At 37.9% G+C, this 27,927-nt stretch overlaps 1 protein-coding gene across 2 annotated transcripts; it reads right to left on the reverse strand.

The window, feature by feature from the left end:
- Nucleotides 1–165: 165 nt before the first annotated feature.
- vps53 (VPS53 subunit of GARP complex) lies at nucleotides 166–27,499 on the reverse strand. 2 transcript variants are annotated; one of them, XM_048160430.1, is made up of 22 exons: nucleotides 27,330–27,499; nucleotides 26,355–26,435; nucleotides 25,942–25,991; nucleotides 25,782–25,848; nucleotides 20,705–20,791; nucleotides 18,912–19,027; nucleotides 18,701–18,820; nucleotides 14,634–14,712; nucleotides 14,383–14,526; nucleotides 14,151–14,293; nucleotides 12,697–12,838; nucleotides 12,460–12,555; nucleotides 11,617–11,711; nucleotides 10,562–10,804; nucleotides 10,027–10,171; nucleotides 9,847–9,929; nucleotides 9,655–9,733; nucleotides 8,951–9,099; nucleotides 7,350–7,419; nucleotides 7,124–7,261; nucleotides 3,075–3,179; nucleotides 166–1,648 (listed from the first exon to the last, which is right to left on the reverse strand). In XM_048160430.1, exons 1-22 carry the CDS (start codon nucleotides 27,414–27,416, stop codon nucleotides 1,475–1,477), a joined length of 2,493 nt encoding a protein of 830 aa, XP_048016387.1. In that variant the 5' UTR covers nucleotides 27,417–27,499; the 3' UTR covers nucleotides 166–1,474. The 2 variants fall into 2 exon arrangements, with proteins under 2 accessions (XP_048016387.1, XP_048016386.1); XM_048160429.1 differs by having other exon boundaries at nucleotides 12,460–12,558; nucleotides 27,330–27,498.
- Nucleotides 27,500–27,927: the final 428 nt, after the last annotated feature.

The raw sequence follows: 27,927 nt of genomic DNA on the forward strand, positions 1-27,927 counted from the left end.
TTCCTGACCAGTGATTTGTGATTAAATTGGTTAAGACCATTAAAAGACTTTTTTTTTTTTTGCCCAGGAGTGTCCATCCATCCATCATAAATACAGAAAATAACTATTGGTTCATTCATGTATTTGTTCATCCATCCATCATACATAAAACGACAAAGTCGACAGTTTTGTTAAAGCCAATACAATCAACAGATTTTTATTGACAAGAATTTATATTTGCAGTTGACATTAAAAAGATGTTGTCATATTCACAGAAGGCAGGAATGTTTTCATTAGAAGCAATCAACAGTATGAATCATAGCACAGATCATTGCAAATTATATTGCAATAAACTCCTACATCACAATAGCCCATCCTACACATAAATCATACATTCATTGCACACATTTTAGCTTTGATATGCACTGCTGCTGAGGTCTTTTAACAAGTACAAAGCCATACGCAGAGAAGAAACAATTATGAAAGAGAGGGTCATGATGAAATAATGATCAAAAATACAGTAAACTGATTCCGGAGCTCATATAATCATTTATTAAAAGGACTATAAAATAAGTTATGTCAAACAATGGACAAAAACAAATACTTTCTTAACAAAAGTGAACAGCAGATGACGTAAAGTAAAAGAATGTATCCTCAGTGTGTGCGTACTAATATTTCTGCATTCCAATAATCTCCCATGAAGTACAGTTATTGTTTGCAGAGAAAATATATCTAGCATGGGAAAACACAAGTGGTAAATATTTCTTCCTTACAGCTCCTGCAGGGTTAAAACATCTACAATGTGAATGTTTCTTTCTGTTCACCCCAACCTGGGAAAGTATTTTAAAAGCCAAAACAACTGGTTTGTCATTTCAGCGGAGACAGGAAATCCCAAGCTCCTCTGTTGTGGAGTACCCGAGACCTGAAATCTCACTCCTCTTCTCCACAAGCACCTTTACCCAGAGCAACAGCCAAGTTCCAAACAGCCGTTTACTCTTATAGTGAGGGGACAATTATAAAAACGTTGGCTTTAAATCATTTTGATGTTGGAAATCCCAGGGCAGAAGACTTTGTGCCAGAATAGCAGCAGGTTTCTTTTTTGGGCCACACTGCCCTCTGTTTTGCTTTAAGTACAAGCATATTTCAGAGAAATGTGCAAAGTAAATGACACTGTGGGTATTAGTGTTGTAAAGTGGAGCAAAAAAAGCGGGGGGAAAATGGCAAAATGACTCATTCATGCCAGTAATGTGTTGAGGTTCAGGAAAGGACTTGAATCATAAGGCTTATAGTAATGCAAGTCATGAAAGCCTCAAAGTTAAACCGTGATCTGTAACAAACATAAATACATACAAAAGACATAGCAGTACTATTTACACCCCATTTTAAGCATGATAAAACTCGAGCGGACACATGTTGTCAGGCCGTGCCGAATATCAATGGTGTGCAGAGAGAGTGCTCGCATTAGTATACTGATGGGAATAAAGTTCCTGCTAATTTACTGAATTCTCTTTTTAATGAGCTTTTCCAGTTTGCGGATACGGGAAGATTCTTGTTCAGGGGTGGGGGCACTGAAGGACAATGATGGGCCACCGTCTGGTCCTGATGGTGGAGTAGGCAACCTCTGTCTGAAAAGCTCCAGCATGGTGCTCTGCTCACTCCGTTTCAGACCCTATAGATAATATAGATTAGTAATAATAAATACATTTCAAAAATCTGTTCCAAGAACTTTTCAATAATTTGTGATAACTAGATACTAGATTTCTATTTTTTTATTTTGACTTATTTTCTAAAGAATCAACTAGATTTGGCTGAGAAATTAATTTAAAGTCATTATTGTGTTAAATGAGAAAAGCATCAAAAAGACATTACAAAAATAGCTATAGAAATAAATATTTTATTTAATTCAACACAGAATTACGCAAACTTTTAGGCTACAACAGCCATGTTTTTTTTTTCAGAAGCCACATCTGAATTATATATATTTACAGACTGTTTATTGCAGCTCATGTGGCATGAATGCATTTATGCTGCAATTGCAATTGCATAAACAATGCCATGAAATTAAAGGGATAGTTCACCCAAAAATGAAAATTATCTGCTTACCCCCAGGGCATCCAAAATGTAGGTGTCTTTGTTTCTTCAGTAGAACACAAATGATGATTTTTAACTGCAACCGCTGCCGTCTGTCAGTGGTATAATGCAAGTCAGCGGGAACTTGGACTATAAGAGTAAATAAAACACGACAGACAAATCCAAATGAAACCCTGCGGCTCGTGACGACACATTGATGTCCTAAGACACGAAACGATAGGTTTGTGCGAGAAACCGAACAGTATTTATATCATTTTTTACCTCTAAAACACCACTATGTCCAACTGTGTTCATCACTCGACTCGTGAGGTCTGATCGCGCTCTGACAACGGCAGACATCACTGCCGCTGTCAGAGCGCGATCAGACCAAACAAATCGAGTGATGAATGCCGTTGGACATAGTGGTGTTTTAGAGGTAAAAAATGATATAAATACTGTTCGGTTTCTCGCACAAACCTATCGTTTCGTGTCTTAGGACATCAATGTGTCGTCACGAGCCGCAGGGTTTCATTTGGACTTGTCTGTCGTGTTTTATTTACTCTTATAGTCCAAGTTCCCGCTGACTTGCATTATACCACTGACAGACGGCAGCGGTTGCAGTTAAAAATCATCATTTGTGTTCTACTGAAGAAACAAAGACACCTACATCTTGGATGCGCTGGGGGTAAGCAGATAAACATCAAATTTTCAATTTTGGGTGAACTATTCCTTTAATGGGTTTTAAATGTGTATTTCACATTTGCACTTGTTACTCCTATGATATTGCTTAACTATATCATATGATATAAATATGAGAAAAACTCGAATTATATATCTAGAATTTTAGGGGCATTCTAACTGAATTCTATAGGCTCCATCACATAGTGAGTTTTTGCCCTGCTTCATGTTTGTCACCAATCAATGGTATGAAATGTAAGATTTTTATGTGGGACTCCTGTTCTACTAGTGGTCAGATCTTATGAAATATGAGGAAGACTTCCCTGAAGCAAATAAAACCGACTCACCTTCATATCTAGTATCTTCTGGAAAGTCTCAGGGTTGCTGTCAGCAAGGAGCTTGATGTAGTTGTCCACAAAGACCACGGACGGCTCATGAGGGGCCATGACCACCTGAGAGGGGAAGAGAAACAAGGAAGAGCTAATCTACAACTGGGTTCTCTGAACACGTGAAACCCACTCTAGGAGCGGGAGACAACATAATATAGTGATAAAGCGCTAAACAAAGACAAAAACTTGAAGTGTCTATTTAAGGCTCACTTTTAACAGCATAATTACTCTATCCTTGAATGAAGCTGAATTAGCCTCACCGGTAATTTTTTGTGGGGTATAATGAGAGAGTCTCAATTGAGCAGTAAAAATAGGTTAAATGGGGTACAGGCCTGCATTGTGAATCTATTTCTTTTCCCTCCAAGAGTGGGAGAAAAAAAAAATGTTTAAATGGATATCTTGTGACTATTTAGTTTGTAGCAGGGCAGAAAAACACATGGCTGACAGATAGAACTGGGATACTTAATCAGTATCCTGTGCAACGTTTCCCTTTATAGAATACCCATTATTCTTTTTACTTTTTACTCTCAGTACCTGAAGGGATACACCAGGATAAGGGTCAGAACAAAGCGGGACATGGAACACTTCAGATCATCTTGAATTCTAAACGTTCCTTCCTTACCACAGAGTGATTTACTTAGCGACCATCCTGGAGACAGGCCAAGGAAAAGCCTCGAGAAGGCTTGTTGTAGTTACCTCGTAAATGAGAAAAAAAAAAAAAAAAAAGAATAGAGAGAGCGCGAAAGAAAACGCGAGGAGGGGGATAAAGTCTGCCTTTCCGTTCATTTCCAAAAAGAGCCACAATGGGGGGGGGGGTTAAGGGGTGAGACAGGCAAGAAAAAAACGAAAAAAGAAAAAAAAAAAAACGAGAAGACTGTGGAAAACAGCCACGTCTCACAGGCAGCAGCAGCATGCTTGGCTTGTGATACCTCCTTCAGCTTCACATCTCTCTGAGGTTTGGGCCCTTGGATGGGCAGGAATTTGTTCCCAGCCAAGGAAAGAAAGAAAAAGTGAAGACATCTTTAACAGATTACTCTCCACGTTTACACTGTAATGAGCGTCATGTGGACAGCCAAGCCGCCACCAGCAACGAAGGTCCTATTTCACCCATAAACCGCTTAACCGGTGTCACACTTCACTGATGTAATTCATCAACGATTAAGAAAGAACAATGACAAAGCGAGACTGAGGTGGCCAATGATTGTGCTATTGTTTCACCAAGCACAATGCAAAAAATACCCACCACTGATTCGCCTGGGCAAATGGCAGGAGAGCCCTTGATGTTAAGGAGCATACTCAAGTATGAATGACTCTTCCAAGAACCGCAGAGCAAAATGCTGATGAAGATGGAAGTAATTACCTGAGAGGCACCTGGGGCCCAACTAAGCCAATCATTAAACGCCAACCAGACTTTAAGGACCCACAGTATGCAAGACAAGATCAAGGCCAGGTTTCTTACACAGACCTTCAAATGTCAATGAATGAAGGGCACTCACTGGTCATGTGTTCGTCAATATTTATCCAGTGTATTGTCTATAGCCGCTTTTCCACCGAAATTACGGGAACAATTTGTCCCAGGAACTTTTTTCCAATAGTGGTCTAAAGTACCATAAGATTAGACAAATTAGTCTGGTGACGTAGAACTGCGAGCGACTGCTCCTCCCAGTCCAGGAGGGGGCGGTAATATAGAACAATGATATCATACAAAGCAAAGAACAATAACCATTTTTGGAAATAAAATGCAGCGTAGAGTCAACCAATCAAAATGCTGCGGCAGCGTGAACTCAACCAATCAGCATGTTCAGCGCCCAAGTCCCACCCCCGAAAGTTCCTGAACTTTGAAAAAGTACTACCTCACAAGCAGGAACTTCTGAGGCAAAATTATCATCCCGAAACTTCATTTAGACCCTGGTCCCTGTGGTCGAAACATACAGAGTACCACCCCAAAGTCCCTATTTCCTGGGGAAAGTTCCTGTGGTGGAAACACGACTTAATCTGGATGCTGATGTTGTGGTAAGATCAATCAAGGCTTATTTAGAGAAACTCAGCTGTTGCAGGGATAGTTCATCCAAAATTACTCACTATTGTAATTTCAAACCCACAAGACTTTCATTAATGTTTGAAACACAATTGATTGTATTTTTAATGAAATCTGACAGATTTGGGTTCCTCCATTGAAAGTTACTTCCAATAAAAATGTCATGATTCAAAAATAAAATAAATAAATAAATCAAGTGGTCTATTCCAAGTCTTCTGAAGAGATTTAACTTAGGCTTTTATTCAAATATAAATATTGATCAATGCACATACATAGAACTCATCAAATATGATGAACAGAAGCTCAAACATACTTGCATGACACACAAGAATCAATGTGGTTTGTTCTCGCGTTTCACTCAAGCATGATTAAGCTTCCGTGACAACCAATGAAGTTTGTTCTTGTGGGTCAAGCAAGTATGGGTGAGCCTCTTTTATTTTATTGAAAATATCTTCATTTGTGTTTTGAAAATGAAGATGAACAAAAGTCTTATGGGTTTGGAATAACATAAGAGTGAATAAATGATGACAATTTTCATTTTTGGGTGAACTATAAGCTTATATATTGGGTGAATGTTTTTCCTCTTTTGTAAAAGCTCTTTGCATGATCTTGCACAATTAGAGCTGAACCCAGTATGAACATTAGGTGGATTAAGGCTGAATTCCAGGCAGTTAAAAGACCAGGAGCAGGAAAGCCCCGGAGAGCCTAATAAAAGCCTGTGGAGCATGTGTGAGGCTGAAGATAAGGGTCAGGCAAAAGGTGGTGGGTCTGGAGAACAGGGCAAGGAAGATTCACTGAGGAACACGCCATCCTTTCCTCCTGTTGTATTTCATAGTACAACACAGAGCTTATACGCCCAACCAGAACATCAGTTTATACATAATATAACATGAAAACATGATTTTCCTTGCACTTCTTAGTTTATGTTGACAACCTAATGTTCGCACCTAAACCCTCTCGGACCATTTATAAAAACTAAGGTGCATGAAGGGTCAGAAGTCACCATGCCTCCCAACCTTTAGAAATGACTAAATTCGTCCACCACTTTTTGGGACATAATCACTAGATATTTAAGAGATTTAAGGTCTGTTCACACCAAGACAAATGTTCAGTGTGAAAATTTGTTCCAATAAAACAATTAATTTGAATGAATGGCTGTTAATACACTTGTTCATCTGTCAATGCAACAGATTTTTGCAGCGGGGTGTTTTGATATCTTTTCCATTGCATTGCGAAAAAAAAAACTGGCCAGCCAATAGGATTTGTGCTTTTGGTCATGTGCCCTGAGATGCTGATGTTACATAAAACTACGACTTGGTGGCGCTCACGAACAGAATATTTTGCTAATCGTTAGTGAATAGCAAAAGAAAAACTGTCAGATACCTACCTACTGTCAGAGTGAAATTTTTATGTAGCCCATTTTTTATACATTGGTCCATTGGTTATACAAATAAATCGCATCCAGAAATCAGAAATTTTCACGCTGAACATTTTGGTGTGAACAGGCCTTTAGTTGTAGATTTTATGCAGCTGGAATGTGGCTGTCATTAAAGCAAAATGGGGACAACCAATGAGTTCATTCTGATCACGTCAAATTCATTTTCAAATCAACAGTGTAACATAATTTGTAAAAGGGGAAAAAAGTTTGAATCCCACTGTATGTTACAAGTCTATATGTAAGTAGAGATCAATGAGTGAGGAATATTAAACTCTGAACTGCTAAGGCTGCAGGCAGGAAAGCCAAGGCATGTGAGCGCTTCCTGTCTCTCAGAGAGAGCTCATTAAATCAGAAGTGCACAGCTTAGTAAATAACTCCAACCGAGCGCCGCACCACACAGAGATTTATGAGCAGCTGATCATTAAAGACTTTCCTGTATTGAGCTTTTCACCAGGGAGGCCCATTTAAAAAAGAATCGGGTGAAAGCTAAGTGAAATGTTTAAGGGTCGTGAATGCACATAAGGTTCCCACCTTGAGGATCATCTCCGCTCGAGTCATTCCTTTAACCACTATTTTGGTGTAGCTGGCCGGGGCTTTACGGACCACCTGAGAGCCAATGGAAGGAAGGTCTAGAAGAATAGTTTTGAGGGAGTGTGTGTCCAGGAGTAGCTATTCAGGAGGGGAAAAAAAGAACATGTGTTTGAACTTAGTCAGGTCCATGAAAGCCAAACATCCCAGTGTCTGAATCTCCACCTACTTGCTCTGCTCCAACCATGCTGATTGGCTTACACCTGAACAGGTGGTTGATGAACTTTGGAATGAAGGAGCTGAAACGTATGGATAAAAAGTAAAACAGTTAGCAGAGGTTTAGCAAACCCTGTGTTATGAAAGAGCCTTTGTTGAACTGATTAGTGAGCAGTGATGGGAATAACGGCATTAAATAAATAAACGGCATTACTAACGGCGTTACTTTTTTCAGTAATGAGTAATCAAATAAATTACTGTTTCCCCTGTTAAAACGCCATTACCGTTACGGACAATAAAACACGGCGTTACTATAATTGAGCTCGCTGAAGCGGTTTTCATCAGAGTAGGCTCTCTCTCAGCCATAGGACCAGCAAAGTTTTTTCTCTGGTGTGTGTGTTGGGGTGGGACACATAGGCTAACTGATGATGATTGGTATGTGACTACACATATAATTTTAAACTGAAAATAATGTACGATGCTCTGCGTGTGTGTCTGTGTCAGCACATGTGAACGGAGCGTGAGCTCAAACCATACCCTTTGTGACATGCTGGATCGAAAATATGTGAAATAAGTTTTTTTCTAATCAACTAGTAGTTGTTCATTTAAGCCATTAGTTGACTAATCACATTTATATTAATTTAATTTCTTAAATACTGGAGAGAATAAACCATAATAATGAGTGTTTATGTAATATATACTCAAACACACGCGTAAACTTGCTATAAAGAACAGGCAAAAATAATTTGCACAATTAATTCGGATTACATAATCAGAGAGCAGCCTATTTCTTTTCATTTTGAATTATTTCATTTAAAAGTAGACATTTCAAGCTTTCTATAGATCTATTTCTCATGTCTGTGAAGCAAGCAGCCTATACGCTGATTTTCGGTTCATTTAGCCTATAAGATGCGCTTCAGTTCACGTGCAAGTGATTGCGCCGGCGCCTCCATGTCATGATTATACCGTCTGCTACATTTGCTTCTTATTTATTAAATCCAGGCAACTGGTTGATGAAACATTGATTAAAATTAAGATACAATTGTTACAAAACGAAATTCACTTTAAAGAAAGGCTTTCTACAAAACAAAACTTTATGAACTTTATGGTCAAAATCATGTCTGACCCACTCCATGTCTCCCGATATATTGATCATCTTATGATGTATTCTATCTTACTCATGCGGTTCACTTTTCATAATCAAATAGATGAATTTAAAAAAAATTTTTTACATAACATTTTTTAACATATTTAACATATTTTAACATAAATATGAAACTACATTTTCTTTAATGGCTACCAACACGTATAGTACAGTAGAGAGAAAATTCATGTCATGAGCAAGAGCGGATCATGAGTCACGAGTCGGATCAAGCATAATTTATTTTTAGACTTATATTTAATATTGGGGGCATCCAAGTTATTTGACATATTTGAAAAAAAAAAAAAAAAAAAGTAACGCAATAGTTATTTTCCCTGGTAATAAGTTACTATTATAATGATGTAACTCAGTTACTAACTCAGTTACTATTTGTGAGAAATAACTAGTAACTATAACATTACTTTTTTAAAGTAATGTGCCCAACACTGTTAGTGAGTGGCTGAGGTACTGACTTGGTGAACTTAATGCAGAACTGGGTGAAGTATTTCCGGGTGGAGGCCAGATTGTCTCTAATGATGGGCACATTCTGTTTGATGTGCATGATTACAGAGGTCACATACGGGCTTTGGTCTCCCACATGTTCCACACTCTGCCACGGCATCTGTACAAACACAGACAAAATCAACTTCAAGGCTAGTATAAATATCCTAAAGACACTCTCAAACAATGTTGTTACTGTTAACTTAAACTTGATGGAAATAAAGCTGAAATAAAATAAAATAAATATTAGATGAGAAACCTAAAAAAAAAAGAAAGAAAAAAAAAAAAAGAAATAATTTAAGTTGAAGTACTAAAATTACTGAAATTAATTAAGTAAAGTTGAGTAGAAATATATATATATATATATAAAAAACAGATAGAAAGGACAAAAGCACAAACAAAAATTATAAACTATTTTGTCTAAATTTCAACCAGTAATTTCTGCATCACATTATACATTATAATGTAAAATATGAAAAATGGATAATTTTGAGATTTGATAAAGATTCATTCAGCGGTGTTAATAAATGAAAGATTCATTTTAAATGAGCGTTAGATAACATTCAAGGTAAAAACAGGGGAAATTAGCGTCACAATTAAATACCCAATACTGCCTGGTTCGATAAATGGAAATAAAAAAAGAAAAAATAAATAATATATAATATATGTACATTACCTTGCTCATAGCTGTAAGGGCTGGATCACATGCAGCGTCCAGGTCCTGAACCAAGAGCTGGATACTGTTTGAAATAACGCTGCCAAACACAGAGAATAATGGGAACGTTACTTGACAACTAGTAATTTATTTCCTTGGGCAAATATGTTTTTACTTAGTGTTGCAGGTCAAGTCAATGTGACTGGTATTTACGTGCTAAAGGTGTCCATCTCCCCACTTAAGTTTATTCTCTCCATTAGGGACTTGTCCACCTTTTCCTTAAGCTTCTCCTCCAGCTGTGGACATGATATAGGATATTTGCATAGTTAAAAAAAAAGAAAAGAAAAAACATCCATTTATGATATGTTGTTTGATGCATGTGTGTTGGGTCACCTGCTGTGTGGTAGCCAGGCAGTATTCAGCAGTGCTTAGGATGCTGCAAATGAGACACAGCTCTTCCATTGTGAACTTGGCCACTTCTCCCTCTTTCTCCTTCAGTAGACTGCTGATGGTCAGACCACCACTATTGGTGCTGGTCCTGCATGCAAACCAGCACAAACATGGTTACCAAAGAACCCTAACTTAACCCTCCGGCCCTCCCCGCTGAAAGAAACACAAGAAAGACTGCATGGAAACCACAAGACAGCTTCTCCAAAACAAAGATCCCTTTTGAAACTCCCAAAGACAATACGGGGTAAACCACACAAGGCGACGGGTGGGGATTTTTCTTCTTTTGAAGAGCGGCATCGAGAAACCCTACAAATGCGACCACACAGAGACGACCACTCGCTCTCCTCTCAAGCATCACCACAGCATTAACACCCCAAATAAAAGCCCCAGCAACTGGGAGGATCAAAATTCTACCATAACAAGGGAGAAAGACAAAAAAAAAAAGTAATGTGAGGAAAAGTCAGGTGGCTCAACTCACTTTGGAAGGTTTCCAGAGAGGATCTTCCAGGCATACTCGCGCAGATATTTCTGGAAGATGGTGGACAGAGCAATCATGGGTTCTCCGGTGCTCAGTTGCGAGCATTGCACCATACACTTCTTGTAGTATACGAAGAGATCTGCACAGCTGGGGAGCACAGCGCCTCCCTCATCTGTACCTGATTTAGGGGGACCCTGTGCCCGGAAATCAGCAACAAACCGGTCGATCAGCTCTCCAAGATTTCTAAGACAGAAAACAAAGACATAAATTGCAGAAGACGAAGACAAAATCTGCAGACATTATTCAAAGATGTGCAGAAATCTGTGGGATGGATTTAAACATTGCAAAATTAGAACTCTAAATCCGCAATGGGTGAAGTTTTTGAATGTTTTCAATACTGCTTAGTTTCAATATCAATACAAAGCAAATAAAACTAAATATTTTCAAGGTGAACTTTTTTGGGGGGTTGGGGGTGACCAATCAGATGTTTGTTGGAAAAAGTACCAAATATTAAAAAATAAAAAAAAACTTGCTTTGAACAGCAATGTATTGTAAGGTCAGTAAATAGGCCATCTCTCTCAGTACTGAGTAATCGGATAGATGCTGACCCCAAGAGAAGAATGTGGACACTCTCATGCCAGACAGGTCAGTGTGAACTGGTATAATGCAAGCCATTGTTAACAGAAAGGTCATTCTGCTTTAGGCAGTGCCAGCAGAGTGTTACATGGGCCAGAAAAGGGCTTGTACAAGAAGCCCTTTTCTTGGGAGCCCTGTGGGCGAGAGAGAGGGTAAGTGGGAAAAACAGAGGTAAAGACTGAAAACAGACTACTAAAGAAACAAAATCAGCTGCAGTTTTCAGGTTGTCTGCAGCATCTGTGGTTACCAGCTAATGGGGACTATTTTTGCCTCGTGTTGAGGCGGAGAGAGTCACACAAGAGAACTACTGAAAAGGGGTGTACAAGAAAGAAACGATTACAAACCAAATGAATGGGCTACTTCCTTTTGACTTGTCTGAAATGATTGTGCACAACAATGTTCCAGCACATTTCACTCACTTATCCTGCGACTCGATGTAAACGTAGAGATGAGGCTCGAAGCACTTGGACACAATGCCGTGGAAGGGGTTGTCTGGAGCCTTGGGCTTCTTTGGCTGTGAACAGCAAAACATTACTTGATCAGAAATGTCTTAAGAGATTCCTTTACATGTGCCAGTGTTAATTTATTATCAATGATATAGTATTATAGTTTTTGTTAATATCTTGATTTAGATTTTATTTTTGTATTTTCTGTTTTCACTTTAATCTAAAGATAGTTTTAGTCATTTTCCCCCCCTTTTTTATTAGTTTTATTTATTTAAATATATTTATATTAGTTTTTAATTTGTATTTAAATTTTTTATTTTAGTTCTACAATAACCCTGGCTTGTGCTACAGTGTGACTGGAAGGTGGAAGGAAACTGTTGCAAAAACGCCACAGTGATAACGGTGAACTAACGAGGAACCCAAATCATCAGAAATGTTCTTACAACACCTAAAACTGAGAACATCATTGCCAATTTGAAGATAAAAGGAAATAACTGTGCAATAAATATAGGCTCTGAGCCAAAGTCAAGCTGTTATATTAAAGTTTGATAAATACAGAGCAAATAAAGACTTCTAAACACACAGCGCCTTGAATGTTTTCATAACGAGTCAATTACAGAAAATATGTGCCTGATCCAGGATAGAGTTCAGATGTAAGTCAAATCAAACTACATTAGAAAGAAATGTAAATTGCATGTTGGAATGGTACCAAATGTGGTATCAATTTCTATCAGAAGATGGGTGGAGTCTGGATAATATGGTGCAAATGGGGTCATTGCTGCATGATGGAGAGCAAATAAAGATAAGCAGCCTCACTCTATCCAAATCTTCATCCTTTTCTGATATGTTGTCCTCTCCTGACTCGTCTTCCAGAAAGGGGTTTGTTGGTTCTAGAGGCGTCTCAGTTTTTTTCTGCTGAGAGAGCAAAGGAGAAAAAACATCACACAACAGCAAGATTACCAGCATGTTCATGTCTCAGTAAAACTTTTTTTTTTTTGCTCGCCCACAAACAGGCATGGTCCAAAACAAAGTGCAAGCGTGGGATGGCCTCACCCCGGGCCCGTCGTTCAAAGTGCAGCCTGAGAAGCGCTTAGCCAGCAGTCCCTCGAAATTGGTGGTCCTCTGAATAGCGAAGAGCAAAAGCTTGACCTCGATCTCCCTGGCACGGGTTCGCATCAGCTTGGCTAGCTCGGTTCTGATGAGCAAATGAAACACAGACATAGACACAGGGTTGTGAGCAAAACCTAACATGCCAAAAAGGACTAAGGCTTCAGGTCAGTGCTTTTATAGGCCAGCTTGTGCAGATGCCTGGTTTGGCTGTTAAAAGAAACCACAGTGGATCAGTGTTGTATTCAGTAGAAAGGATCCAGTTGCAGTCAGCTTGAAAAAGAACCTTTCTGAGACCCTACATATGGAGAAAATGGTGGTGTGGTGTATCCATTCTTACATAAAGTTTTGTCAAAAAAAAGAGAAATATATTAGATCAGATTTCAGTGGACCTCAAACGTTCTTTCCAGGCATTGAGGGTTTTGGAATGACTCTCTTGAGAGGAATTTGACTTTAGACAGCACACATACGCACACATAGCCTACTTTAGACTTTGTCAGTACCACTACTGAAATCCCAGACATGTATTTCCTCTCCATCTAATCATTCATGTCATTCTGTGCACAATTATGTCTTTTGCTAATTCATGCCATAGTTGTGTGCTGTCTAATGTCTAGTCTTCTAAGCGAACCACTAAATGCACATGTAATTCCCCAGGTATATTTTCTCTATGGGGTAATGGAGATAATGAGGATTTATGCTGTGCTGATATCATGTCGGAATTACCTTAATTACAATTCTACTCAGACTCTTCAGACTAAAAATTATTAGTTTCTATGGCAACACTCATTATGACGAAAGGTATCCATGTCTGGCTTTGTTACTGAAGACAGCAAAATACATAATCACTATAAATGCGTACTGCCCCCAAACTTTTGAATGGTTGTGTAACTATCTTCTATACAGATGTTTTGGATATCTTTAGTAGTTTGAGAAACTAAAGCTTTCATAGAATTTTTACTTATAATTAGACACTCAACTACAGTTATTCTTCCATCCAAGTTATGAATTTATCTTGCGTGAAAAATAAAGCAGCGTTTTCATCCCATGAGAGCGAAAGGCAGAAAACTTCACTTCTGAGAGCGAAAATCTCACTTCTGGAACTAGAAATGGTAAATTTCTGCATATGCACATGACTTTTTTGATGTGCATTTAGGATTTTTTTTCAGTAAAAGTGTTTCCATCGTAGTTTATGTGAATGTCTTGGCGAAAAATAAAATCATCCACCTCAAGTGAGTAAAACGTTTTTAATGGTATTATGGAAATTTAATTTAAATCCAACATTCTACATCCCAATATCTCCATAAAAACGTGGATGGAAGTTTGACATGACATGAATGAACTTATGAAGAACCAACATTATGTGAATGCAGAGTTAGTGTGAGGTGTTCAGTTGGTACCTGGTGATATGACAGAACTCTACAGCGATGCGCTCGGTCATGCACCACTCCTCAGGGAACATTCGTCCATACTTCTCTTCATAGTCCACGAGCTGACGCTTGATCCATGCATAGCGCCGGTCTATTTTGTCAAGCCACGCCACCTGTAATCAGGACAAACAGCAGAACGAACCATAATAGAGATGGTATAGCACAATTTCAGCATGTACAGCATGCACAAGGACACACTCACATCCTGGTTCTCTTGGAAGAGAACTAAGTATTCTGACAGGTGCTGCCTGATGAACTTTTTAATGATCTCCTGCTTAATCCGAGGATCTAGGACATTGGCCACCAGGCAGGCATCTCTGAGAACAATGCTAGGACCTCCAGATTTCTGTAAATAACAAACTAAATGTTTTTATATGTCAGAGGAATATAGCTATGCATTACTACTAAGAGTTGATTATTTGTAATCTTTTCATCAGAACGCTATATCTGTACCTTTGAACCCTGAGCAGGAAAGGTCTCCTCGAAGTCAGCCAGTATCTGTGTACCAAGCTCACTCTGTGCGGCTTTAACTCTGAGGGGCAAAACAAATGGGTTAGTGTTTACAAGACACCTGGAAGTCTCAGGGTTCCCTGGTGTCTAGTGAGATTATCAAAGCAATAAAGTTAAGACACCAAATGTTAGAATCTAGTCTCATCAAATTTTTACCACTGAACACACTAATTAATTAAAAATTAGCAAATTACATGAAAACAATGGAATTTAAAGGGGATATGACATGGAGTTTTTTTTATTTGTTCCTTGAAGTACACTTACATAATGCACAAACAAATATATAAACAAAAAAACTATTATTTTCAACCTTCATTCTGATCCTCTGTTTGAAATAATCAATTTTTAAGGGGCAGCTCTTTTAACAGTAAAGGGCCAATGTTATGATTTGCTAATGTCGTCATGCATGGGAAACAGTATCAACACCCACTAGTTATTGCGCACGAGTAAGTGTTTTGAAAACATTATCCATACAAAACCGTAATTTACAGACAAAGCATTATGAAATCACATACTTGCGGTTTGTGATGCAGCTGCTGTCAGATCCAATAAAGTTGGCTGCTTCATCTTTCAACAAATGTTTCTTTGCGAACTCTCCATTACGCTGTCCCTCGTTTACAAAACAAAATGCTCCAAACATACATATTTATTTTTATTTGATTCTGTTTAAACTGGACGCGTTAAAGCGGACACTCTTTCACTCTTCCATTTGTCATGTGGTCGACAGACTCAAGCGCGTGGAGTGTGTCAGAAACTGAACGTGCATCTGTATACATCTGTTTAGAAAGCATCAGTGATTATAATGGGTTCTATCTGGGTTCTAGGTAGGACATCCTATATTTGCATTCGAACCGAATGCAGTGATTGGACGAACACAGTTTGGTCCTGAGACTTCCACAGAAGATATGTAAATATTTTTTTTTTAGATTTAGGCCACCTTTATTATTGATCAGTATTTATTATAAAAAGGGGTTTCTGAAAAACATTGCCTACCCTACCTTTAAATAAAATCTTTGTTTATAATGTGGAGGATGTTTTAAGCTAAGAAACTTGCAGTTCCAGTAGTACAAAGACCTCATATGTCAAAAGGCAAATCCAGGCAAATTTGATTTCATGTCATGACCCTTTTAAGTATGTTTTTTCTAAGTAAACAATCATTAAAAACAAAATTGAGAAATGAAAATTAAGAGTAATGTGTGGAATAAATTAAGAGCAGCTGTCTCCCTTTGTTGTAAATATATTTTGATAAATATTAAATCACAAAGGCACGTCTACTACATTTACACTGTAAAGCCTAATGCACAGATCCCCTATTTTCAGAAAAAAAAAAAAAAAAAAAAAAATTAGTTGTGCCTGTTTACATTCACAAACCCACTGTTTACCTGTTTACCAAGACAGGCATTTTAACCAAGAAGTTCATTTGACCTTGTGTAGCTGCATCGCTACAAAGCTTTCCCTTACACAAATTCTACCAATACTGTAGGCCTACATCATTACATTTTTTTAATTGAATTTTGTAACCCTTGACATCCCTAGTCATTGTGCTATTCATATGTGCTAATCTCTATTGTGAATAGCTAGTACCTAAATCCCTCCCTAAATAATGGCATCACTTAGAACTACTGGCAATGGGAAAACAAATGAAACCGAGACAAAAATATCAGCTACTTGTATGAAAACAGTTACAGATGTAAATTTAAATTCTATTAACCAATAAGGCCAAACTGTACTTTGGACCAAAAATCTCAGAGACAGTGTAACGTAAGCCTAATTACATCAAAAGGGTCTGGATGAACCACAATTTGATGATTCGAAGATGCTCTTTTCATTTCTGGATCAGTTGCTGGCACAAGCAGACTCTGCACAAGTGTCTTCCAAAATAAACAACAAGATACTCAGAGGGAGAGAGGGAAAGAGAGAGAGAGGGAAAGAGAGAGAGAGTGAAAGAGAGAGATGGAGACACATGCACTTGCCAGTCAGACAGTCTACAACGTGGCACATGGCTGCCAATTTGCTCTCTCACCAGCTCCATTAAGACCTCCACACTGTCTGAACCACAGCACATCCCTCAGCTGCCGCCCCTGATCTCTGAAACATCCCTGCCACACCTTCCAGCCAGACATCTCCATTTAGGGACAGTCGGACTCAGAATGAAAGCATCTCAGTTTCTCCATATTTGGCTTGAACTAATATTAAGCATCGCAAATATCCAATTAGACATCACAAGAATTTTCTCAAGACTTTTCTGTCCTCATAATATGTGTTAAAGGTGCCCAAGAATGCTTTTTCACAAGATGTAATATAAGTCTAAGGTGTCTCCTGAATGTGTCTGTGAAGTTTAAGCTCAAAATACCCCATAGATTTTTTAAATAAATTTTTTTAACTGCCTATTTTGGGGCATCATTAACTATACACTGATTTTTTCAGTCGCCGCCCCTTTAAATCGTGTGCCCCCTGCCTCACGAGCTCTCGACTATATTACAGCGCATTTACAAAGTTCACACAGCTAATATAACCCTCAAATGGCCTCGTCATGCATGCTGTATGCATGCTTCGAATTATGTGAGTAAAGTATTTATTTTGATGTTTATATTTGATTCTCTATGAGTTTGAGGCTATGCTCTGTGGCTAAAGCTAACATTACACACTGTTGGAGAGATTTATAAAGAATGAAGTTGTGTTTATGAATTATACAGACTGCAAGTGTTTAAAAATGAAAATAGCGACGGCTCTCTTGTCTCCGTGAATACAGTAATAAACGATGGTAACTTTAACCTCATTTAACAGTACATTAGCAACATGCTAACGAAACATTTAGAAAGACAGTTTACAAATATCACTAAAAATATCATGTTATCATGGATCATGTCAGTTATTATTGCTCCATCTGCCATTTTTCGCTGTTGTTCTTGCTTGCTTACCTTGTCTGTGCACAGATCCAGACGTTAATACTGCCTTTCCTTGTCTAATGCTTGAACATGGGCTGGCATATATGCAAATATTGGGGCGTACACCCCGACTGTTACGTAAGATATGTTGAGATTCGCCTGTTCTTCTGAGGTCTTTTAAACAAATTAGATTTATATAAGAAGGAGGAAACAATGGGGTTTGAAACTCAATGTATGTCTTTTCCATGTACTGAACTCTTGTTATTCAACTATGCCAAGACAAATTCAATTTTTCATTCGAGGGCACCTTTAAGCTTGTGTAGTTCAAAACAACATCACTAAAATCAGCCAATCTGATCACCAAAGGGGGGCTAATATTATTTACACTGTAAATTCTTAGGCACAATCCCCACCCTCATCAAATATAATCTCTTTCTACACCACAAAAGAAACGGACGAGAAAAAAATGAGTCATGCAGCGGTCAGAAAGCGCTGATGTACTTTGGCACACTTAAATGCTGTTTTAACAAAACACTGGATTCGCTTGATGTACAAATGCACTCTCAACCAAACAAACTCTCGCCATCACTCAAGGACGGCATTTAACATATGAGGTCCACGTGAAAGGTCTCAGGATCCGAATGGCACTGAAAAGGAACCGCGGATACATGCTTTTCCAAAGAAACATTCAGAACCCGGAACAATCAGGGGAATCGATTTCAACATCAAACACACCCTTCCTTGCCATCTGCTTATGAAACAACAGCTTCATCAGAGCATCCAACATAAACAAGCAATGGGAAGCGCAGAATCATAGAGACCGGAGCCCTGTTTCTTTCCTAACAAAAGGCCCAGTCTCCGAGCCAGCAGGGGACGTGGACTGCACCACCCATACCAGAGAAATCTCTTCCACTGGGAAAGGCCTGAAACAAAGAGCTGCTTTCCGCTTGGGGAAAAGGCCAGAGTGAGGGGGGGAAAAAAGTAAATAATGAGACACTGTGAGTGAAGCAGATTTCCTTCCTGTGCTGCATCTTCAGTAAACATAAACAGGATCTTCAGACTCTCAGCCCCATGATTTAGTCAAATAAACAGTGCGAGTGAGTCTTGTGCTTGTGTCCTTACCTTTCTGAGAGCTGGCGTATCTGGGGGATGCCCATGTACTTCTGGAAGTGCTCAAGTACGTTGACTACACCCTGAAGGAGATTGGCCACCTCCCCATACTGCCTCTTTCGAGTCATAGCTCTGCAAAGGTACGATGAGACAAGCTTTTAGCACACTACTATGACTGGCCAAACATACCGATCTTGGGAAAATGTATATTGAATAAACATACTCAAGAGAGTCCACACCACCAGCCAGCATGTGCAGGTGATTGAGGGTCGTTATAGAAGTCGTCAGGTGACGCTTTGCATGGTCCAACTGCTTGATGTCCCATGTGATTTCTTTCACCTGAAGCAAGTTTTTTTTTTTTTTTTTAGATACATTAGGCATGCACTGATATTTCAATTCTGGCAGATAAAGATTATGTTATACTGTATTTATAATATTTTAATTGTATTTATTATATTACATTCAGGGCTTGACAATAAGGACTGCCTGATCGCCCTTGGGCCAGTTGATGGAACTGTCACTTGCCCGATCAGGCCACTGCTGCATCTTCACGGAAGTTGATAATTTGCACATTTATAAGCCTTGCCATTTAAATATTTAAGAACACGTAAACACCAAAGTACCCGCGTCTTTCAATTTGGTACAACGCTGCATCTCACAGCGAGCGAATACTTTTGAGCATGCACGGATATATTCATAAAAATTATGTCAAATTGCCTGTCTTGTCAAGTATCATAACATAGTCGGTTATGTCTTAAGTGAACATAAACGTGAGATAAGATGGCATGTGTAATAGTATTTTGGATTCGTGACAGCAGCCTAATATTCCAGTGATATTTTACATTTGATTACTAATCTAGTTTAGACCTACATGAAAAACCTGAAAAGAACTGTGCATTTCATTTGTATATATGTAATTTGTTCTTATTTTATTACGGACTGTCTGTAACAATATTTAAAAATGTATACGAGTTAAGCTAGTAGTTTTTGGATTCATAACCTTATTTATTATGCTTACATGGATCAAAAACAACTAAAACAATAACTAGGCCTATTTTATTTTATTTTATTTTATTCTATGACGCTGATTTGGTGCTCAAAAAACATTTATCATCATCATCACATGATGAATAGAAAGGTCAAAAGAACAGAGTTTATTTGAAACAGAAATATTTTTTAACATTATAAAATATTTTTACTCTCAGTTTTGATCAATTTAACACATCCTTGCTTAAAAACATTTATTAATTTTTTTTTTAAATTAAATTAAAAAAAAAAAAAAAAAATCATACTGACCTCAAACTTTTGAGTGGTATTATATCATTATATTACACTATATTATAAATTTACCAAAAATTGTATTGCTAATATTACAATTTTTTATACAACTTTGTCAAAACTGATTAAATAAATATTAATCACAAAAAACTAAAAATCAATAATTTTAAATGTTTCAGGTGAATTTAGGCATCACAGCAATATAATGTACAGTGTGAAAACAGATATTCATTTTGAGATTTGCTGATGATTATATTTAAAAGTGTTATTACATAATTAGTGTTGAGTGTGTGAGCATTAAATTATGGCAAAGGTAATGCAATTGCAAAAATAGACAAAGTGAACATGCACAATTCAATTACTATTGATTCAATACTAATGACTACTTATTCAATACTAAAAACATTGGCTAATAACCTATACGGTACCAATATTTCATGCATCCTTCTTTATATTGCTTTAACATATCGAGGACACGGGGACTGAGCTTTTCTATTGTTCTCCTGCCTTCCTCCCCTTGCCCTTCCTCTGTTCTACACTGCATGACATTCACAGATGGCCAGTGCATTACCCTGGGCTCAAAAAGAGATGTGGACAAAACCACAGGATGTCACAGTTTCTTGTGCCTCGGTTACCCAGCCTTTTGGGGTGGGTGGGTGGTGAATGGCTATTTACTCTGGGTTGACTTTCAGGCCTTAAATGACTAGGTTCCTGTCTAGAGGGCTTATTTTTACTCACCATTTGCTCCGATTTCTCCGCTTTGTCTTTGATGTCTTTGATTTTGCCAAAGAGTTGCTGGATGGCTTTCTGGGCCTCCTCCAACGCCTGGAAGAGGAGACAAAAGATCTAAGATGACCCAAACAGCACCGCGGTAGCATTTTCTTACAGCTCGCTGTCAGTTCGATGTTTTCTGTGAAACAGCAACCCGAAGTTCACTGGCTTGAGTTCAGTTTGTGTTGGGCTGGTTTCATCGCTTTCAAACTAGGCGATTTGAAAAACAGACACTCAATCTAAATCTTACCACCACATCAAAAGCAATTAATAATGAACTCATATTTAATGTGAAAATACAGGCTGAATGACATTTTAATGAACTTGCTTCCTGCCTGCCCTTCTGACCCTCCAGCCACTATATTATTTTTAGCGGGAAGATTTCTGTGCTTCAACAGGGTGGGGAACAAACCACACGGCCTGATGAAACCAGTTTTAACTTGACATTCTTGAAGGCGAAGACTGCAGCAGCTGCAGTTTTGGCCCTTCCACACGTTGCCCCACCTGATGCCACCACATCACAAGGCTCCCGGCTTGGCCCTAAAAGGGATCGGACCTTCCTGGCCACTTGAATGCGGAGTCACGGCAAGTGGCGCACTTCCCACTGCAGCCACACTGGCAGTGTTTGGATTCTGACAATGCATAATTACTACTTCCTTTGAGAGCAGCTGCAGCACTGGATGAGTGGGAATACTGGCTGCTGCCAATGTACTTAGAGAGACGTGCCTGGGCTGAGAGCGGAGAGAGTTTGGCCGTCTCTTTTGCCTTGCTTCTTCACAGGCAAATGGAATGCTAACAGCCGGCACCAGCTGCCCCCTGGAATTTACCACTTTTACAAGCCTCCTCAAAAACACAGAGATGCTTTGAGCCACACTGTGTTAACAGCAATGCATCCTCCTTTCTAAGAAAGAATTCTTCAAATTGCAGTATTGCGAGTTCATGCCAAGACTTTTTACGGCTCTGAACAAAAAGCACAACTAGAGGCCAGGTGTTAACTGGGATGCATCTAGTTTAAAGGGGCCACATAGCAGTGGTGCATGAGAAGAAGCCATCCAGAGTCGATTTACTGAGGTTAGAAAGATGGACTGCTTGCTGTCTCTGTATCTCCTTCTCATACTGCTGATCAGAAGAAAGAGAAAAAGAGAGGTTTATTTGGATCTGGCAGGAAGGAGAGCAGCTGCTACGCATGTGGACTCTATTTGCAGTTTCAGGATGTCCCCCCCCCCACCCAGATGGTTTAGGCAGGCCACAGACTATAGGACGACATGGATGCTGGGATGCCTGCTACATTTCCCTGTAGTGTTGTGACTCGACTAAAGAATATGTAGAAGCACTGAGAAGGAAAATGTTGATCATTAAGACAGCTTAACAGCTGCTGACAGGCAGGAATGAAACAGTGTGGTTATTTCCTCTGTGATTATGTCGTCAATCATATACAGCATTCCACACATGCACTAATGATGATTATCCTACTGATTATCCTGCATGTAATTATTTTCTAAAAGGCTGAACGCATTATGAATTAAACTGCCTGGTTGTCCCCTTTTATGGCTGTATCATTATATTAGGGCTACAATTTTCTTTGTTCTGCAGGATATTAAGCATGTTGGGTGGCAATAAAATGGCTATTTCGAATGACTATGGTCATTTTAATATCTTTTTCTTGCCTTGGTGGACTATGTGGACGATGCACATTTTTGTTTTGCAGATTTGCCCTCAAATTTCACCCATCAAACTATGATTCACATTTGTTAGTGAGTAACTTTCATATAAACATTTGGAGATATAGAAAAAAAAATTTATGTTATGAGGAATTGCTTAAATATTGCCTAAAAGCAACATTATGCAACAGTGGAATGGGTTTACACTACAGTTCAAAAGTCTGGGGTCAGTAAGATTTTTTTTAATTTATACTTTTATTTAGCAAGGTGCATTAATCGGTAAATGTCTTACTGTCACTTGATCATTTCTACTAAATAAATATACATACATACATATATATATATTATATATATATATACATATATATATATAATTTATTAAAGAATCTTGAAAAAAATGCATCTCTGTTTCCACAAAAATATGAAGCAGAGCAAATGTTTTCAGCATTGATAAATGTTTCTTGAGCACCAAATCAGCATATCATAATGATTTCTGAAGGATCATGTGACACTGAAGACTGGAGAAATGATGCTTTGCCATCACAGGAATAAATGACATTTTAAATTATATTAAAACAGAAAACTACTTTAAATTTAAATTGTAATTAAAAAAATACTATATTTGCAATCAAACACTGCAGCCTTTGTGAACCTAAGAGACATTTTTATTATTAATTTCTAACATTTTTTTGTCAAAAAATCTTACCAAACCCCAACTATTGAACGGTTGTATAGCTCTCCTGTTACAGTTATCATGCTCCTTATTTATATTATTTTGGATTATCCATTTTCATTGTCTTATTGTAATAGAGTTTTTAACAAAAGTAAAAATGTATTTAAGTGTCAGTAAAAATCTGATTATATTAGACAATCATATAAAAGTCCATGTGTCCTGTATTCCATGTATTCAATTCTGTAAAGCTATTTAGCAGAATTAAATTGTTGACATGACAGTATTATGACGTCAGGAAAATGTATAGTGGCTCAATTTCAACAAATACTTAAACTAATAAATGTTCTTTGGGTAATTTCAACATACTTAAATACCCTACATGAAAAGAAAGCAAAAAAGGGTTAAAACCTAGGCATTAATTCGATAAAACCTGTCAACAATGCCCCAGATGACTAAAACAACTCCAAAGGGACAGACAGGGATCGGTCTCTAACGACTGATAGAAAACCACACATGCAGCAAACTTTCCATCCTGTGTTTAGATTAAATATTTATACTACATTCTTGGGGAGGCTCCTTCTTGGCATTCCTAATAAGCAGCTCCAGATGCCAAAAACTACATGAGACATCCTGATCCCAACTGGCTCCCTGACAGCTATAAACCTCTCATCTGAATGCTCCATCTGGGAACAACAACATGGCAAACTTTTTATATGGAACTTTCTGCAGCACTGAGGAAAATAATGTATATTAGCACAAACCCTGCGTGAGACAAAGGAGAAGGCAAAGTGAGGGACTCCTAAAATAATTCACACCAAATGCTTTGGCCCACTCTTGACTTTCCTTTATGAATGATATCACAAATCTAACAAGTTTCCCCACATTGTCAACTGCTTTTCCATTTCAGAAAATATTTCCGAATAGGTTGTTGTCAGTTAACAATAGTCTAGAATAGTACTTTCCTCACTCCGTTGTTCTGATAACAAAACAAAAAAAATTGAAAAAGTTATTATAGTTCACTAAAACAATAAAAAAAAAAAAGTCATTTATTTCAGCTAATTCCCAAGAAAACATTTCACATTTTCATTTAGTTTGACTTGATGTACTTAAATTACTAAAACTGAAATAAAATTAATAAAAAAATATATGTTCATATTTAAAAAATAAAATAAATGACAAAAACACACACACAAAAAAAATAAATACTAAAAAGAAATGAAAAATTATATAAAAATGAAAGCTACTTCAGAATAGTAACAAAAACCATAAACAGGATCTCAATTATACTAAAACAACACTGACAGGCAGACGATAACAAAACCAGAGAGTAGTCTGGGTCTTTAAACAGGGTGAACCATCCGTGACTGCCTCAAATACTATTTATTAAGCCCTCAGCTTCATCCAAACTTCAAAGAGCCCTGACTCAGTCACAAATAAGTTGCCCAATGCTCAATTCTAACTTTAGCATTTTCTGTACCACAGGGGAGAACGTGAAAATACTCAGTTAAGACAAACACATCCGTCCACCTCCTCCACACAGCTAGAAATGTCATCAAGCAGACCCCTGGGATCCTGTTCCAGACACGGATGTCTCCATCTCGCTGATAAATACTGCACAGACTAAACAGAAAAAAGCTTCGGTGGGTCTTTCCAGTCCTCTCCCTCTGTCTCCACCATCACTCCCAGCCTCGAGCTGGGATGTGTAATCCACACTTCCCCGCCGTTCCATCTGCTGAAAGGATTTTTCCTCTGCCATGTGGAAACAACTCAGAAGGTTACGGGCCGTGAGACTCGTGGCCCCGCATTCAGACACAACCGTTTTCCAAAAGCAGTGCATGCTGGGTAATTCAGGCCCAGCTGACCCCACTCACAGGTCTCATCTCTGCTGCCCTTCTACACCCCAATCGCATTTCACCTCAGCCTGCTGTTCTGATTAAGAACGGATCTGTGTTGAATCAACATTTTCAGCCTGGTCCAAGAAATAGTAGGACACTAAACCACAATGTGGAATGGAATTGCTGCTGAGAACAGGGAAATTCAGGGTAAAGTTTGCCTGCCTTTCCTGGAAGACACAGCATCTGGGACTCTGAAGAGCCTCAGTCACTTGCAGAGATGTGAGATGGAAGAGATGCAAAAGACAGGTTTATCTCAGAATAACATACAAAAACCTGCTTTAACCACTACAATGATTTGATTAGAGTACAAAAACACTTATATAGTTCACCCAAACATCAAGACTCTACTTTCTCATTCTCATGTTGTTCTAAACCTCTAAGACTTTCTTCTGTGGAATACACAGATATTTTTTAAAAATGTTAAAAATGCCTTTTTATCCACACAATGAAAGTCAATGGGGTCCAATGTTGTTTTTTGGCACCACTGACCTTCATTTTGTGGACAAAAACAGTTGAAACATTCTTCAAAATATTTGTGTTCAACAGAAGAATGTAAAAAAAAAAATTACTCTTACAGCCTGGAACACCATGTGGCATAATGTTGATGAACCCAGATCATTGCTTTAATGCTATTTATCTGCCATTTATCTCCTATATCCTTAAAACTCAGAAAATTATGGAGGAATGAAGGGGAGAAAGCTTTGTATTTACTATTTTCATTGTAAATTATTCAAGGTTATAACCACTCGTTTAGTTCACAAACTTTACAACAGAACATTGATCTGACATTATGCATGTGGAACCAAAACACTCACCTGTCTGCCATCTTGCCCCACATTAGTCTGTCCCCTCACCACTGTCCTGATGTTGTCATCCAACCGTCTGATTAAAAGAATTACATACAATATTAATTTAATACGATTCAATAACCTCCATATATAAATGCAGACCAGGGTCTAAATATTGAAAACCCACCTGATTTTAAGCCGTATGTTATTCACCACTTCGTCTATGTTCGCCAATGACTACAAAATGATTTGGAAAAGAAAACAAAATAAGTACACAAACATTTCATTTATCTTTTAATAATCAACATCTTATTAGTCACTTCTTCAAGTTCAGAGAGAGTAGCGCTCTCTAGTGGCCAAGAATATGAACATTCAATAGGCTGCAGTGTAAAAAAAAAAAAAAAACAACATATATATTAGTAGTATTATTGGTCACTGGCCTCAATATGGGTAACCTTAACAGAAATACAGGCATTAAATTTGATTCATTAATTACCTGTATTATCAATGCCAATAGTGTATAATGCTCAGAACTACAGCTTACAGCTTCAGAATGAAGGTACATTAATCATGTTGACCATTATTCTAATTCAGACTCACCTGCTCTGTTGGAAACAAGGTATTAATGTATTCAACAGCATTGAAGTCAGCTCGATCCAAAGGGTCTTGGCTGGGGAAAACCTAAAAATTGAACAGATAACATATGAGTCCCACAAGGTTGCTAAAGATGTTCTGTGATTCTGAAGTGAACAACAAGCTTTTCTACACTGCAGTCTGTTCATTCCTCTCCAATGATGCTTCTTTAGTCCAGGTCTTTTTGGTAAACGTTACTCAGTCAGGACCTTTTTTGCCCACTGCCATCAGACAGACCTGTTAATTAACTAATGCATTTTTTAGTACTTCTAATGTTTTAGGATGAATCTGTGGATCAATGGAGTCAATTTATCTATATAAATATATTTACGGCAAAATGTCCAACTCTTTTACTTGACTGAAGAATAATGGAATAAAATAATGTAAAAGAGATTAAAAACCTTTGAAATAGACAACAAAAACATATAACTATGTTAGTTTTTATTGTCTATTTTCAAAGGTTTTCAATCTTTCCAGATTATCAGCAAGCCCATGGACCATCAGTATAAACATTTTCTCAGCAGCATTTTATAATATGTTTCAGAACATAGACTGACACTACTACTAGTACAATTTACGATCCCTGAGAGATCATTAAAATATAATTAGATAGAAACTGCAGTACAATTTAAGTTATTTATTTAACGGACTCCCTTGGATATGTCAGTCTCTTTTTTCCTGTCTTGACACCTGCCATCAAATAGCAAGCTAGCAATGACACATTTGCATTTGCTGGTCCGTCGTTTTAAAAATAAATTCGGGTTTGACAATTCGGGTTTATCCACGTAAACAAAAAGTAAAATGGTAAATAAAACAAACATGACCAAAACGGTGAGCTTTAATGGAGATGTATCAAACTGGCTAACATTATTAGCATCTCATGAGAAGATGCACTCTCTGACACAACAATAAAAACAGACTCAGCCCCATTTAATCTGTTACCTGCTCAATGGCCAGCTGCACTTCTGGAGTAAGGTGTAAAATCGCCTCCAAATCTTCCACAAACTCTAATTCTTCATCCTCCATCATTGTGGACAGTAAACAGACGTTTTATTTCCTGTGCTGACGTGATGCTTCTTTACCGTTGTCTATGTTCAAGGGAAATATGGTTCATTAGCGCCATCTTTCGTGCTGGAGACTCAACACGAGTCGTGTATTTTCCATTTTTATCATGTCTATAGTTATTGACTATTTTCATAGTATTGGTTTATAGCAAATAAACCGAAACACATGTAATGTTGCAGTCTTACTTGTTATCATGCCTGACATAGGTCTCATTGTCCTATTATTACTCTACTTCATTTTAATTGTCTTTATTTTCAGTTTTATTAATGCTCAACAGATGTCCCAACACTCTCAGAAAAAAAGTACATAATTGTACCTTTAGGGGTACAATGGTACAAATTTGTACCTTAAGAGACCAGTTTTGTACCTTTGGTGACAATTTTGTACCTTTATTTAACAGTACAAAAATTGACACTTCAAAAAGGGTACAAAATTGGCTTTGACAGCGTACAATCGTTGACTATAATGAGATGTA

Source organism: Megalobrama amblycephala, linkage group LG16, assembly GCF_018812025.1.
Source record: "Megalobrama amblycephala isolate DHTTF-2021 linkage group LG16, ASM1881202v1, whole genome shotgun sequence".
NCBI lineage: Eukaryota > Metazoa > Chordata > Actinopteri > Cypriniformes > Xenocyprididae > Megalobrama > Megalobrama amblycephala.